This window comes from Malaclemys terrapin, chromosome 25, assembly GCF_027887155.1.
Source record: "Malaclemys terrapin pileata isolate rMalTer1 chromosome 25, rMalTer1.hap1, whole genome shotgun sequence".
NCBI lineage: Eukaryota > Metazoa > Chordata > Testudines > Emydidae > Malaclemys > Malaclemys terrapin.
In genome coordinates, this window is record NC_071529.1 from 2,830,329 (window position 1) to 2,845,229 (window position 14,901).

General features: G+C 51.1%; 1 protein-coding gene across 2 annotated transcripts in view; it reads right to left on the reverse strand.

Annotated features, from left to right (window-relative positions):
* Positions 1–6,317: 6,317 nt before the first annotated feature.
* The window catches only part of PLEKHM1 (pleckstrin homology and RUN domain containing M1), a 61,707-nt gene continuing 53,123 nt past the window's right edge, over positions 6,318–14,901 (reverse strand). For both annotated transcript variants that reach the window (XM_054014602.1, XM_054014604.1), the window contains exons 10-12: positions 13,963–14,026; positions 10,915–11,072; positions 6,318–6,533 (exon numbers count right to left, since the gene is read on the reverse strand). In XM_054014602.1, the coding sequence (XP_053870577.1) occupies positions 6,404–6,533; positions 10,915–11,072; positions 13,963–14,026 (352 nt within the window). In that variant the 3' untranslated portion in view covers positions 6,318–6,403. The remainder of the gene's footprint in view (positions 6,534–10,914; positions 11,073–13,962; positions 14,027–14,901) is intronic.

A 14,901-nucleotide genomic window follows, 5' to 3' on the forward strand; every position in this document is an offset into this window, starting at 1 on the left:
GTTTTCCTAGATGTGTATTACTAAGGGTGGGAGACACCCACAACTGGCCTTTCAGTGGCAACAAAGGAGCAACTAACATTGGCCAGACAGGCGTTGATGGCCCATTAAGAACAATCCACTCTCCCAGAGACTCCTCAAAGAGCACGTGGGCCGCCTAACATGTCACAGCAAGGATCTTTCTAGCTGGAGAGAAAGTATTAGTGAACGTGGACATCACCCCTTGGCCTCTCTCCTCCCCCTTCTCAACACCTGGAAGATCGTCTGGAAGACAAAGGCCTTGGCTACACTTGGGGAGTGTAGTCGCGCCGGCAGCGCTGCGAGAGCTCTCTCAGCGCTGTATGTACTCCACCTCTCCGAGGGGAATAGCTTGCAGCACGGCGAGCGAGCGTGCAGCGCTAGAGGCGCTGATTACACTGGCACTTTGCAGCGCTGCACTCGCTGCGCTCGGGGGGGGGGGCGTTTTCACACCCCTGAGCGCAGCAAGTTGCAGCGCTGTAAGCGCCAGTGTAGCCAAGGCCAAAGACTGAACTGGGGAGATTGATCTCAGGCTGAAAGGGAATCCAGCCTGTGTATTAAGAACTGTAACATCTATTAGGGTGAGAAATTGCTCGATTCAAACCTTAAGCCAGGTCTATATTGGCACATTTTGTTGTTAAAACTTTTGTTGCTCAGGGTGTGAAAAAACACACACACCGAATGACAAACGTTTTAATGACAAAAAGCGCCGGTATGGACAGTGCTTTGTTGGCGGGAGACCCTCGTTGGGGTGGTTTTATTGTGTCACTGGAAGAGCTCTCTCTCGGCGATAAAGAGCGCAGTGTAGACCCAGCCTTCCTTAGTCTGTAGAATTTAGATTGCATTTTTACTTTTATTTCCTATGTAACCAACTTTGGTCTCTGCGCCTGTTCCTTAGAATCACTTAAAATCCATCTTTCTGCAGTTAACAAATCTGTTATATTTTATCTAAAACAGTGCGGTTTTGGTGGAAGTGCTTGGAGAATCTCAGCTGCGGTGAACAAGGGCTGCTGCACATCCACTACCCTTTAATGTAGTGGCAAACTAATTGATGAGCTTGCGCTGTCCAAGGGAGTCTTGGGCCGTGAAAGATGGTATAGTTCTGGGGTGCAAGGCTGGGGTGATTGGCTGGTTCCTCTCTCTGTACAATTTGTGAGTGGCTTGCAGAGCCTTCATGCAATTTAGCTCAGTGTGGGTCTTCCCATGCTGATGGCTGAGTGATCACAGCGCCTGGAGGGGGTTACTGTTGTCACTGGCATAGCTTTGTGAAGACAGCTCAGGCTGGAGAATTAAGGGGGACACGGTGGTCCCATAGTTCCAGGTTATACCCTGGGGGTCCCATCACAGAGGGTCAAAAACAGCTTGGTAAGAGAAAGTGCAAACATGGAGTCACTCTACAGTCTGGTCAGAGCCAGGTGCACCCACAGGACGGTCATGCTAGTCTCCTCTGTTCTGTGCATCATGGGTCAGAAGAGAATTTGGATCTCATCACAGGTACAGGGAAGTGGTGGTAGGAGAGGAAAACCTGCCCGCTGCAGCTGGAAGCCGGCCTGCTATTTACAGATGGGAAGCAGCAGGATCACACTTGAAAAATGAAAGAGGAAGCTCTAGTTTGCTGAGCTACAGCTGATGAGGGCTTGGGGCTCTGAAGAGAGACGTCCCATGCGGCAGAATGTTGAGAAGCCCAGAGATTACAACAGTTCCTATAAGAACTAGGCCACAGCTCATGACCCGGAAGGGAAAGTAACGGAAAACTCCAGTGCGTTGTGACTAAGCATCTAACCATCCTGGAATGCATCTGATCCCTATGGCCTATGGGCTTCCCACTGGCTCTGGGGAATGCCCAAGTAGCTGCAGCAGTTCGAGATGGAAGAGAGCCATTAAATATGGACCCCCACCAGCCAATGCAGCATGGTTCCAGAAAGTGACACTTTCTAGAGCTTCTGCTTGTGAACATTTCACAGGACAGGGCTCTGCTGCAGTAATGGCTGGAACAATGGTACCAGACGTTTAGCACTTCGTGTCTCAGCAGGTAACATGAGTGGGGAAATCACCCACATTAGCTGCAAACCCTAAAAGGTCCTGGGAGTAGGGCAGGCTCCCCCAAGGGAGAGGTCAGGGCTAGCTCATCATGGAACACGTCGTGGCTCAGCCCCCTAGGCCTGTAGATCCCCTTACTCAATAGCCTCATAGTTCTGCACAGCATCTGTCTGCATGGAGCCTACTGCTTGCACCACCTGTCCCATGTCTCAAGGGCTTCCCTTGAGGGTACGGACTAGCAGCCCCATCACGGAGCTGTGCAAACCAGCTAAGCCAGATCTCGACAAGCTGAAGGGCGCTCTGCAAAGCGTCATGACAAGGACCAGGGGGATGAGAAACTACAAGAGCTCCACACACATAACTTGGGTGAGCAAGGAACAGGGCCGGCTCTAACTTTTTTGCCGCCCCAAAAAAAGGAAAAAAAAAAAAAAAAGCCCCGCCCCGCCGAAACAACGTCCCCCCCCCCGAGCGCCGCCCCGCCCCGCCGAAACAACCTCCCCCCCCCCGAGCGCCGCCCCGCCCCGCCGAAACAACCTCCCCCCCCGGAGCGCCGCCCCGCCCCGCCGAAACAACCTCCCCCCCCGGAGCGCCGCCCCGCCCCGCCGAAACAACCTCCCCCCCCGGAGCGCCGCCCCGCCCCGCCGAAACAACCTCCCCCCCGGAGCGCTGCCCCGCCCCGCCGAAACAACCTCCCCCCCCGGAGCGCCGCCCCGCCCCGCCGAAACAACCTCCCCCTCCGGAGCGCCGCCCCGCCCCGCCGAAACAACCTCCCCCCCGAGCGGCGCCCCGCCCCGCCGAAACAACCTCCCCCCCCCGAGCGCCGCCCCGCCGAAACAACCTGCCCCCCCGAACGCCGCCCCGCCGAAACAACCTCCTCCCCTGAGTACCACACCGCCGAAACAACTCCCTTCCCAAGTGCTGCCCCGCCGAACCAAAAAAAAAAACCCCGAGCGCGGCCCGGCACCTGAAGATTGGCCCAAGCACGTGTTTGGTCGGCTGGTGCCGGGAGCCGGCCCTGCTGCAGTCTCCAGTACCGAAGGTATAAACGTCCAGGAGACTTGCGCTGCTCAGGGTGGAACAAGGGCTCGTAAGAGGAATAACATGATGTAATTAGGCTGAATATTTGGAAATGCCCCGGCAGTGACAGCTCTTAGGGTGACAAATAAGCTCCATTGAGGAGTGGCTCCAGCACCTGCGACACTGAACTGGGTGCACTGAGGTAATAAGGAGGAGCTCTGTCTTGCCTCTACCCCCTGCCTGGCTCCCCTGCAGGTCTGATTTCTTATTTAGATTCACAGGAGCTTTAATAAAATGCCCAGTCTATATAGAGCCCTGTGCATTCCTCTGAGTAACTCAAATACACAGTGATGACCACACCCGAACGGAGAGCACTCGAACCCGCCCATCTGATCGGCAAGCCCCACCACCCACCTCCAGTGAGGCGTTACGGAGAGAGCCTCATGCCCCATGCCCATTTCTGCTTGCTGGCCGGCCTGTCTGCACACAGGCGCCTGGCTCTGCTGGGCACCCGTCCCTTGCTGCTTTTTAGCCCGGAAATGGGGAGGGTGAGGTCCGGCACCTGGTGGAAAGGGGGCATCTCCAACCCATCTGCCAGGCCTCCTACCAGCCATCCAGCCCTGCCATTCTCATGGCACAGTGCCCCCTACTGGCTTCCCCCCCAACCCAGGAAATAAGCCAGGCCCCAGCTGCCCTCCCCTTGAGAATTCACTAGTTTTTAAATGGTAACAATCACATGGGAGGAGCCCCCAGCTAAGGTACCGTAGGGAACAATCCTGTCTGCCTATCAGAGGGACACCATTACCCAGCAGGGCTCAGGACAGGCAGTGCCAGAGGATGCTAAATCTAACCCAAAGCACCCAGACACATTGCTAGCCAGAATACAACGACCTTTGCTGGCATTTTGCCCAGGTAAGATGGTTAACGAGTCAATTCTTACAGACAGTGTCATGGGATCCTTAATGAATGCAGGTAGCGGAGTGCTCCATTTCCCGTCTCGCCCCAAAGGTGGCCCATACTGCCCACATGCCATGCTGCACCACGGAGCAGAAGGAACAGTTCTGCCTGCTGAATAACCACAGACCCCTTCCTGCCACACTGAGCCCCTCCTACTCAGCTGGCTCACAGCTCACATGGCATGGCTGCAGCCCCTGAAAATGATGCTGTCACAGCAAGGACTGGGCAGAAAGGGCTGGCATTCAGGACAACTAATTTTACCAGCATGTATGAAACCTCACTGGCTGGGAAGCTCCCACTGGCAGAGGAATGTGCTGGGTGCAGCTCCATGACATTACCATGGGACAGGCGCAGATGTCTGTGCGACAGATGCTAGTTTGGGATTCTACAGCTCCAGTTTTCATTGCTGCAGGGGCCAAAGGCAGCTCTTGGAGAAGCAACTCCACGATTTAGCAAGAGGCCAGAGCAGGAGGGAGCTGAGTCGGAGGCGGATCGAGACAGGGCAGCTGGAGAGTGGAGTGTCCGTGGAGATAGGGAGCAGGGGGAGGAGCTGAGGAGGAAAGCCCAGCAGCTCAGCGAGAGCAAATCTGAGTGGGGGCTGCTCTCTGAGTGACAGCGATGTCACATCTGCTTCCTCCCCCCATTCCCAGGCCTGGTGTTTCAGGGGGTGGGGCTAGGAGCCATCCTGCTGCTCACTGGATGGGAGGGGGGAGCAGAGCTGCCCTGAGCTGCTGGGCTCCTCACTCACCCCCTCCCTTCATGTGAGAATGGCTTCAGTTCTTGAGAGAAGAGGGGGGAGCGCTGTCTGCTTCCTGCAGCAGTTCTGATTGGCTGCTCTACCGCAGGAGGCAGGGCAGTGGGAAAAGCAGCCAATCAGTCAGAGTCTCCCCTCTCCCTCTCCCAGCAGGGCTGTAAGAAACCCAGTGAGAGTTGTAAAACAGGTGTTTCCAGGTCTGCACCCCCTTTGACCAGCTGCACTTAAAGTATTGGATGCAAAGGGGAGTAGGGGGGTGGGAAAGAGACAAGCTGGATTCAGGATCACTGCTCAGCCATTAAGGGAAAAACGAGTGACAAATGCAAAGCTCTTCTGGAGCAAAATCCAACACACAATTTCATTTCCACTTGCCTGTCCCGACAAAGTCAGTTAAACACCAAGGAAGCCCTTACTAAAAGTGTGGCCTCTTTTGGAATGAAAACAAAGGTAAGGATCTACCCTGGGTAACATAATACCATGCTGTAGGCCAATTTATTTCTTCACTGTGCAGGTGTTTCCACTGAGAATGTAGAAACTGGATTCTAGACCAGTCTAAAGCTTTTTCCATAATCCACCAGCAAGAGGAGCAACCTCCACAAAGGACATATTCCCTGTTAGATAAACTTTAATAATCCCCATATCAGAGTGAAAGGAAAATAAAATCTAGTAGCAGCCTCGTTATTGGCCAAGAAATAAAAAGTAGCAGCCCAGGAGGATCGGGATTTTTTGTTTTGCTATTTAAAAGGCCTCTTTCCTTGGTGGATGCTAGATGCGGAAGAGCCAGCAGTTTCTCTGCAGAAGAGAAGAATGGTCTTTCCTCTCACAGGGGGACGTCTGAACATCAGCATACCCCAGCCATTTGGCACACGGCACGAAAACAGCAGGACCAGGCAGCTGCTGTGGACAAAGTGCTAAAGGCACAAGAACTTCATGTCAGCTTCAGGTTTTGTTTTTGTTTTTCTTAAAAAGTTCCCCTGCAGTTTGGCTGCAGGTAGCTACTATGTTTATTTCCCAAGCAGGCGAGATGCAGTTCCTGTGCAAAGTCATGTATGAAAAATTCTGGCTTTCAGTATTGCGAATATCCTAAAAAACTAGACCTTTAACATACTTCCATTACAGGCACTGCACTGCAAACCTTGTGGTTTACACACAGGAAATCGATCAGATTTCCATCCCAAGTCGGATCTCCTCTAAGATGGGAACCCGTAGAGCTCAGTGAATGGAGCACACTTCTTTCACAGGGAGGGACATTCAGCAAAAAGTAAGCAGCACCAGATTAGTTTGAATAGAAGCACCATTTCTTGGCGAGTCACTGAGCTTTTCCAGCAGGCTTTTACTTCACTGGCTCTCTTTTCAGCACTCACGAGCAGTAGCCTCTGCTTGTATATGAGGAGCTGCACCTGTCCTCGGCATCCTCACAGCACTGTATGGTTTAGGCTACTCCTACCCTGGTGAACATCTGCACACAGGAGCTGCTCCAACCAGTGGTAGGAATGTATTTTCTAGGACTGAATGGCACTTGGCATACACTCCCTTTTCCCTTCCTCTGCACAGTGTCCAGGTCACGAGTTTGCAGATGAGCAAAGCCCTGTGTAGAGTCCATCTGTGAGAAGCTGCTCACTACATATTTGGTTTCACGAGGACGTCCGCTTGCAATTGTTGCTGGTATTTCTGCCGGCGTTCGCAGCGGGGGCAAGATTTCATGCTGTCTTGGCAGCACCTGTGGAAGACAGTTTTGCAATCTCTGCATCTACAAGAAAAGCAAAAGCAAAATCATCTCTTCAGCAACACATGGATCGCTGGGCCTAGGGCGGAGAATATCGATTCCCCACATCGCGAGAATGTCACTTGAGAGTTTATTTCTATGTCTTCAGATTCAACATAACTCCCACCCCATCCATACAAAAGCTCTGACAATAATTAGACTCATCAATCACCAGCCAGCAGCATAAATATTAACAAACAAATAAACTAACTCCGCCAGCCAGCAGCAAAAATCAATCAAAGAAATGGAGATAATTTACCTCCAGCAACCACTAAATACAGTTGGAAAACCGGAGGACAGCCTCATGCCTCCATGTCAGTTCGGTGTTGGAATGTTATTTACTGTTTCCACATAAAAGAACATGAGGGAAACACTACGAAAGAAGAGGGTTTTGCATGCACATAAATGTCAGAGCAGAAAAAAGCTCGTAAGAAGTGGAAAATAAAATGAAAATATTGAAGGTTGAATTGCTAAAATCTGGGGGCGGGGGACGTGCTGAGTGATTTTAACTAGCTAATGATGTTGCTGTGCGATGAGGAAAGGTTCATTTTTAAATGCAAGTCAGCACAGACAAAGGGCAAACAGCAATTTCAGAACGACTGTAACAATGAAGACACTGCCTCTATTCCCTGCGTCAAGGGCCCAGCCATGACCTCCCCCAACATCCTCCCTGCCCCATTTTGGGACCAGACTGTGCTCATATCTGACAGAGCAGGAAGTGCTGCCAGACAGCTAGAGGCAGACATTGCTTGAGAGGAGACACTAGAAGTGTCTGCAGGCACCCTTGAGATGGGCAGAAGGGGACGCCTTGGGAAGGAAAAGCCTTCTGATTTCTGTGACTGAGCAGAAAACACCAACTAGGTTTTGATTTTGCTAAGCTACGGGGATGGCGGAAGCCAGATTAGCTAGGCGGTGATCATGGACGGCTCACTGCATAGGCATGAATATTCCTGGGAGGCATCCCTGTTCTGAGGCAGAGCCTGCAATGAACATGGAATGTAAAGAGCAGCAAATTACACATTGCATCAAGCTATTCAAAACAGGCTCTGTAGTAAAGTCTGGTTAACTGGTTATTTTGGGCAGAGTGAGGGAAAGTTCAGGGACTGCCAGTGATACAAGAAGTACTATATTTCTTGTTTTAGCTTTGTTCCCCCTATCTAATCCACTTACATGTCCAAATCTTGCTTGCTGAAAGGGCAAACTCAGGCAACCCAAGCTAGATTTAAATGACACCAATTATGGTGAAATGCAAATGTCTCACACACAACAGAGATCACACTTGAGACAAGCACTTTGATGCTGTAAATCTGGGGCTGCTCTGTATACAGCAGACAAGTTCCACACACCAAAGAAACAACGGGCGACCCAGGTGTTGAGAGCGGAGGGAAAATCCAAAGGAAGTGGAGAAAAACAGCGTTTGCACTGATGTTAACAAAGTGGGGAAGCCACAAAAACATACAGCACTGTTCTTGTCTGAAAGAGCTAGGGCAAAATTCTGCTCTGGGTCATGCTGGTGTACATCCAGAGTAATTCCACTGGCTTCTGTGGATTCACACCTGTGTAATCACAAGAACTGGACCTTTAAGTATAATCCAGTGGATTGTGGAGTCCCATTACTAAAGGATGAAAGCTCCCCGATACAGCAGGCACCTGCTGAGAAGCTGCAAGAGTGCTGTGCAGTTTTGTAGCTCCACAGCCCATTGCCTGCAGCACAGACTTACACTGTTGGCGTGGCCAATGTGCCACTTTCCAACCCTCCCCCACTCATGAGGTCGCAGAGCCTGGGCTCCAGACCGAGCCCGAACATCCACACAGCAATCGTACAGCCCTACAGCCTGAGCCCCACGAGCCCAAGTCAGCTGGCGTGGGCCAGCCGGGGGTGTTTAACTGCAGTGTAGAAATACCCAGTGAGTTGTTGCCAAAAGGAAATGACTGCACCCTCCACCTGCCAGGAGAACGGCTTCAGGAAATGTCTGCCGCTCATGTGAAAATGACAATGTTGTTCACACATTGTTAGGAGGCATTTCAGACATATCCTGCTGTGAGTCATATATAACATGATCCCGTCAGCCAGCTGTTACACATGGCAAAGAGCAACAGCAGCCTGCTTCAATGGGATGAGGTTAACAGCCCTAGATCACAGTCAACAGGATGTGCCACTCTGACCCCAGGGCTAGCTGGGTGGCGCATCTCCTCTTGGACGCCTGGGACCAACATGTTCTGGTTGTGGGTCTGGCTAAGTCAGAAGATATGGGGAAAAAAGTCAGCTGGGGCTCTCATGTTAGACACTGAATGTGGAGCAGTCCCGGCCCTAGGCTGAGGGGGCAGAAATCACAAGCCATTCTGCTAGGCACATCCAGACTGGAAACACTCCTTAGTCCTGATGAGCTGGCCCATGTGGTCCCACAAATCTCTTGCAGAACTTCCGGACTGGCTACTAGGGTCAGTATAGTAATACAGGCATTGCCAGAGCGTATCAATGGCTAGGCTAGTGTCCCATCTCCAAATGCTGCCCCAGCTGCTTAGGAGGAAGGCACAAGAAATCCTGCACTGGTCAATTACAGAATAACCTGCCCATGGGGGAAAACCTCTCCCCCTGGTCCTGGGCAGTTAGATCAGGCCTCAAAGGAGGGTACGTATACTTTAAAACACATGAAATGCTAGCTAACAGAGCTGCAGACACGCGCTGTTAATGTAAGTGTATCCTTTTCCGAAACCTGCGCAGGTGTTGGGCCTTGTTGATATCCAGTGGCACTGAGTACCACAGGTTAATTTTGCATAGTGTAAACAAATGCTTCCTTTTAACCATTTTAAATTTTTTACCTTTCGTTTTCACTGACTGTCCCTTATTCCTGTGTTGTAGGAAAGGGTAAACAGGAGTGTGCGGTCTCCGTCTCGGCTCCAGTCAGGATTTTGTCCCCTTAGTCATCTCTGCTCTCAACAGTTTCGCTCTCTCTTCACGGGGAAGCATTTCAGACCACTCACTATTTTCTTTGTCCATTTACTAGACCACCAGTCTTTTCACGCTCACCATTTGGAAATCTCTCGGGACCTCGACTCCCCTGCCTCTGAGCTCCTGTTCCTGCTATCGCTGCTTCTAACAGGGTGATCGGAACTGAACACGGTGTCCCTGGCGAGGGCGTCCCACCAATTTATAAAAAGACATTCCAATCTTTGCAGTATTATTTTTGAGCCCGTTTATAACCTTCAAAAGTGCATCAATGGAATAACTCATGCTTAAAATTAAGCATGTGCTTAAGTGGATCAGGGCCAGAGCTCTGCAGGGCACTTTGCAGGATTGAACGCCATGTCTGGGAATTTAGGACACTGACTCCTTTATAGCTCCCTGTGCACCCTGGAGCTCTGTTCACGGAGTCTCTTGCAGGTTTCAATGCTGCTGACAGAGTTAGCACATTTCTTTTCCTACTCGCTCTGGAAATTCTCTCTCAACCATCCTGATTTCCCCTCCCACCACTTCTATTAGCTTCCCTAGGACTGCACTGCCTTTTTCTGAAGGACTCCTGTTGGAGTCAAATTCCCTCTGGACCCAATAGGAGCTGCTGGGTGGCTCAGCACTTTCGAGAGCCAGGCCACTTGTTTAGGAGCCTAGGTGTGGCCTCAGGAGCCCAATACTAGGCCTGTGTTCTCAGCACAGGCAACAGGCAGCTGTCTAGTCACCATCTTCTTACCCAACACACCCAGGAGAGGACAGGATGGCCCAGTACTTTGGGCACTAGCCTAGGACTTAGGCGACCTGGGTTCAAGTCTCTGCTCCTTCACAGCCTCCCTGTATGACCTTGGGTGAGTCCCTTTGGGTTTGTCTACACTTGAAAGGGAACAGGGGCCGTGCTGCAGTGTAAACATGACCTGTGCCGACAGGAAGGGTACTCCCACCGGCGTAGTTACTCCACGTCCCCGAGAGGCAGTAGCTAAGTCAATGAAAGAATTCTTCCGTCGGCCTAACACTGTCTACACCTGGGGTTAGGTCGGTTTAACTATGCCGCTGGGGTGTGGATTTTTCACACCCCTGAGTGAGGTAGCGCTGTTGATTTAATTTTTGTAGCATAGCCCTGGGCTCAATCTCAGTCCCCCACCTGTAAAATAGAGATAATAGCCCTGCCCTCCCTCCCAGGGGTACGTGAGGGTACATGCATTAAAGATTATGAAGCTCTCGAATACCACAGTTCTGGGGATCAGAAAAGTACCTAAGACAGACAGACAGGCTACATCAAAACCTGCTTCCCATCAAATCTCCGAACAGCCTTCCCTTGCAGGAGGAAGAGTTGACAAAGCCAGTCAGGAGTTTCCTGGGCCTTCCACGCTAAACGTCCCATGACAGGAAGTTACAATGGAAAGCTTCACTCACCGGGTGGTTGTGTCGAACTCAAAGGGGAAAATGATGCTGCTGTTGTTACAAATCTGACAGATAAAGCCCCGCTGGGTACAGAGGTCACAGTTATAGACATGGTGGGAAGCAAACTGGATCAGAGATTGCAGGTACACTTCAAATATGCCATCAGCTATCTGCAGAACAGAGAAAACTTAAAATAACATTGGGGAAGTTTGTCTGTGTGGGTTCTTGCTGTGTAGCTTCGTTGTGCAACCTCGAGCTACTGCTTCACACACACTGGTGGTTAATGCTGTTTGAAAATACGGCCGTACTCAGAAAGAGACTAATACTGTGACTGCTTCCAGCCATACCAGGTCTGGGGGACTCCAGAGCACTTCTGCTCAATTTGCAAGTGAAAAGGTGTTTTACTAACTGCCAGGCCTGCAAATTCAGCTAGGAGCAGAGTCAAACTAAGGCTTTAGCTATACTAGCACTTTTGTCCGCAAAACTGGTGTTGGCCGGGGGTGTGAAAACAACCCCCTAACGGACATAAGTTTCACTGACAAAAGTGCTGGTGTGGACAGCACTGTGTCCTGCCGATACAGCTAACGTTGCTTGTTGGGCGTGGTTTAATTATGCCGGCAGGAGAGTTCTCTCCTGCTGGCGAAGTGGCTACACGGGAGATCTCACAGTGGCCCAGCTGGAGCAGTACAGGTCCATAGTGTAGCCATAGCCTGAGTTTTCTCTGGTGTGCGTCTCTCCTTTTCCCAAGACTGCTCGGTCTGCGGATGTGCAGAGATCCGTTCTATCACCTCTCCTGTTCCATGCATATGTGAGGCTGCTGGGGGAGATTGGGATGCGGGCTGCATACAACTGATATGTGGGTTCCAAAACACTCTGAAGGTGCAATGTCTTTACTCTCCCCGTGAGAAATGCACTCCTGGGCAGAGGGACTATATGCCAGCTACGTCCCACTTCAGCTGTGAGTCGAGGCAGAAGTGGGATTTAACTGCTGCAGAGCTGTGTGCTGGCTGAACTGCACCCCTAGCACCTTGCTGGGATAAGGCTTTGGATGTGGGCGATCCCGGCTGTGCTCGCCGAGGAGCTAGTCTTTTAGTGCAAGATGTAGCTGTGAGAGTCACAGGCATCACTACCCCAAAGGCTGTACTGGCTCTGGATGCGATTCCAGCTGCTGACGCAGAACGATACAGATTTATCTAGTTTGGTTCCTGGCTACCAAGCAGACTCCCTCTCTCGCAGTCTGTCCCATGGCACGCATCATCATCTAGGTGCTTGCTACAATCCCAAGATTTGACCATAGGAATAACGGAGGTTGACTCCCAGCATCTGTTGGGATGCAGGGCACAGCAAAGGGCCAGTTTTGACATGAGAAAATCCAGCTGGTGACTTAGCCCCAGAGACTGTAGCAGGGCCTCTCATATTCACCCAGACACCTACCATCACTGAGTGCAGTTGGGTGGAAGAAACGTGTTATGGTTTGAGTCCTGTGCACCTTAGAGACACCCCATCCCTCCTTGCGTTTTGCCCATGAACTCCCCAGATCTGGTCAAGTCGGGGCTGCAGCCAGGGCATTCCAAACAGAGGGTCCCAAACTCTGGAACTTTCTCCTCACTCTTTGGGCTGACAGACCCAGTGTCTGTTGCCCGTCTGGGCACGCTCTGAAGCCTATCCATCCTTTCTTTGTACGGGAGGGGTGGGAGAAGTGCAGGGTTTGGATTGAGGTTGGGTGTATGTGGTGGGGTGTCTGCCCACAATGGCTTGGAAGAAGTTAAGGTGGCTAGGCAGGCCAATTAACTCCCCTGGGTGCACCTGGAGGAGGAACAGGGAGTTGGCCACTAATTAGGAGTAGGCTCAGCTGTGCAGAACAGGCAGAGCCAGCATATAGCCATGTAGCTGGCTGCAGGAAGGCAGGCTGCAGTCACTCTCTGAGTGGAGGGAGTCAAGAACCTGGTAAATTTAGAGAGGGGGGAAAGCCCAGGGAAACGGCAGTGAGGACTAAGGCAATATAGGCCATGGCTCCTTGTTCTAGGGTCCCTAGGCTGGAACCCGTGTAGAGGGCGGGCCTGGGTTCCCCTACCAGCCACTGGATAGTGGCACAGGCATTGGAGACGCCACCCTGACAGAAGGGTCTGGAAGGCCTCTGGATTCCTTGGAAGGGGAGGATTTTTGTGTCCAGGCTAGAGGGCCAAGCCATGAAGAGGAAGCTGCAGGTCCAGCAGTGAGTTGGGTAGCAGGATGAGACAAGACAAAACAGGGGAATACACCAGCGGAGGGAGCGTGCATGGAGCTAATCCCCAGGATGGCCAGCAGGAGGCATCGCAAGCATTGAGTGAACCCTGTGACTGTATCAGAGGGGTAGCCGTGTTAGTCTGGATCTGTAAAAAGCAACAGAGAGTCCTGTGGCACCTTATAGACTAACAGACGTATTGGAGCATAAGCTTCCGTGGGTGAATGCCCTATGACTGTGTAATTTATATGTTAACCCTGGATCAATATTACATGCAACTAGAGCTCAGGTTAGGTGCATATTAATAAGGCTGAGCCTGTCATGGAAGTCACCGATTCTGTGACTTTCCAGGACCTCCCTGACTTCTGCAGCAGCCAGCGTGGCTGACCCCAGGGCCATCTGAGCAGCTGAGGTGGCCAGCCACACCGGCCACTGCTTGGGCGGCCGGCCCCGGAGCAGCAGTAGCGGGGCCCCGAGCTGCAGCCCCACCCCCCAGCAGCAGCGGCACCCCACAGAACACCTAAGGTTTAGTCAGGGGTATTTATATAGTACAAAATTGCCTGTGACTTGTCCATGACTTTTACTAAAAATTGGCACGACTAAATTGTTGCCTTACATATTATACCCAGAACTGAACACCATATGCCTGTACCCTATATACAGGCACAGATTCACACAGTGAGAGAGAGACTCCGAGCAAAGGAATTAAAGGTACCAAGTGAGGTATTTGATCCTTTATAAGTAGCAAAAAGTGTCAGTTTCAGCTTCCTTTCCATGCAAAGAAACCAAAACATTTTCATCAGTGACACAGTAAAAAAAGAAGTCAAAGCTCTTACCTGTCTCAGATCAGTTACACTGTATTTATGGGGCGATTCCAATAGATAGTCCCGATGATCAAGTCTTCAAACAAACACAAAACAAAAAACGTCAGACACATTTCACCAGGGCTGTGACAGACTTTGAGGTGGACACGAAACAGGTGACATAAACGCTGAAGAAAAATACTGCAAATCTGACTTCACTATTATTGATCACAGATTTTGTTCCCATTATCTCTACATTCAAAATGGTCTGAGAGATGGTCAGAGAGTATATTTATTATATAATTTTACCCAGCTGTTTCCTCTCAAGCTAGGAGATTGCCTTGATTCAGGATGGTATTTTCTTATGATTTCTTTCCCTCCATCTCTTAACACGCAGGCCCAGAACTGATGTAGAACAACTCCTAACAGCAGATGGAAACAGGGAAAACTACAAAGCCCTTCCAGCACCACTCTACCACAGAGCAAGCTGGCTCAGAGAGCTCTGCTCAAAACTTGCTGAGTCACAAGAACAAAAGCTACAAGAACTTCCCATTAAATTCCAAAGGAGAAGTCAGAGGAAAACAGTCCCAAGGACCCCAGCACAAACCAGGGGGATTTCTGGGTTAGTGGGAGTTGGAGAAACCCAGTTAACCAGTGAGAAATGACCATTCTCTGAAATCCAACGGCCTGGGCCCTCCCAACCTGCCATAGCTGTGATCAGGAGAGGCCTCGGTAGAACTGTGAGGAGGGCTATTGGCAGAGCACTCAGTGAGGGTCCCTTTCCTCTGGAGTGGTCTGCTCCCAGTGGGTCAGCATGGCTCCCATTTATTGTCCTTTGGGATCACTGGAAAGCCCATCTCTTTGGGCAGGCACTGGCAAAGGCTTGAGGATGCTGAGGGAGTGTTGCCAGTCACAAGCATCCAAAAGTCATGGTTCAGGCTGCTTAAAATCATCAGCTTGGTTTAAAAATCA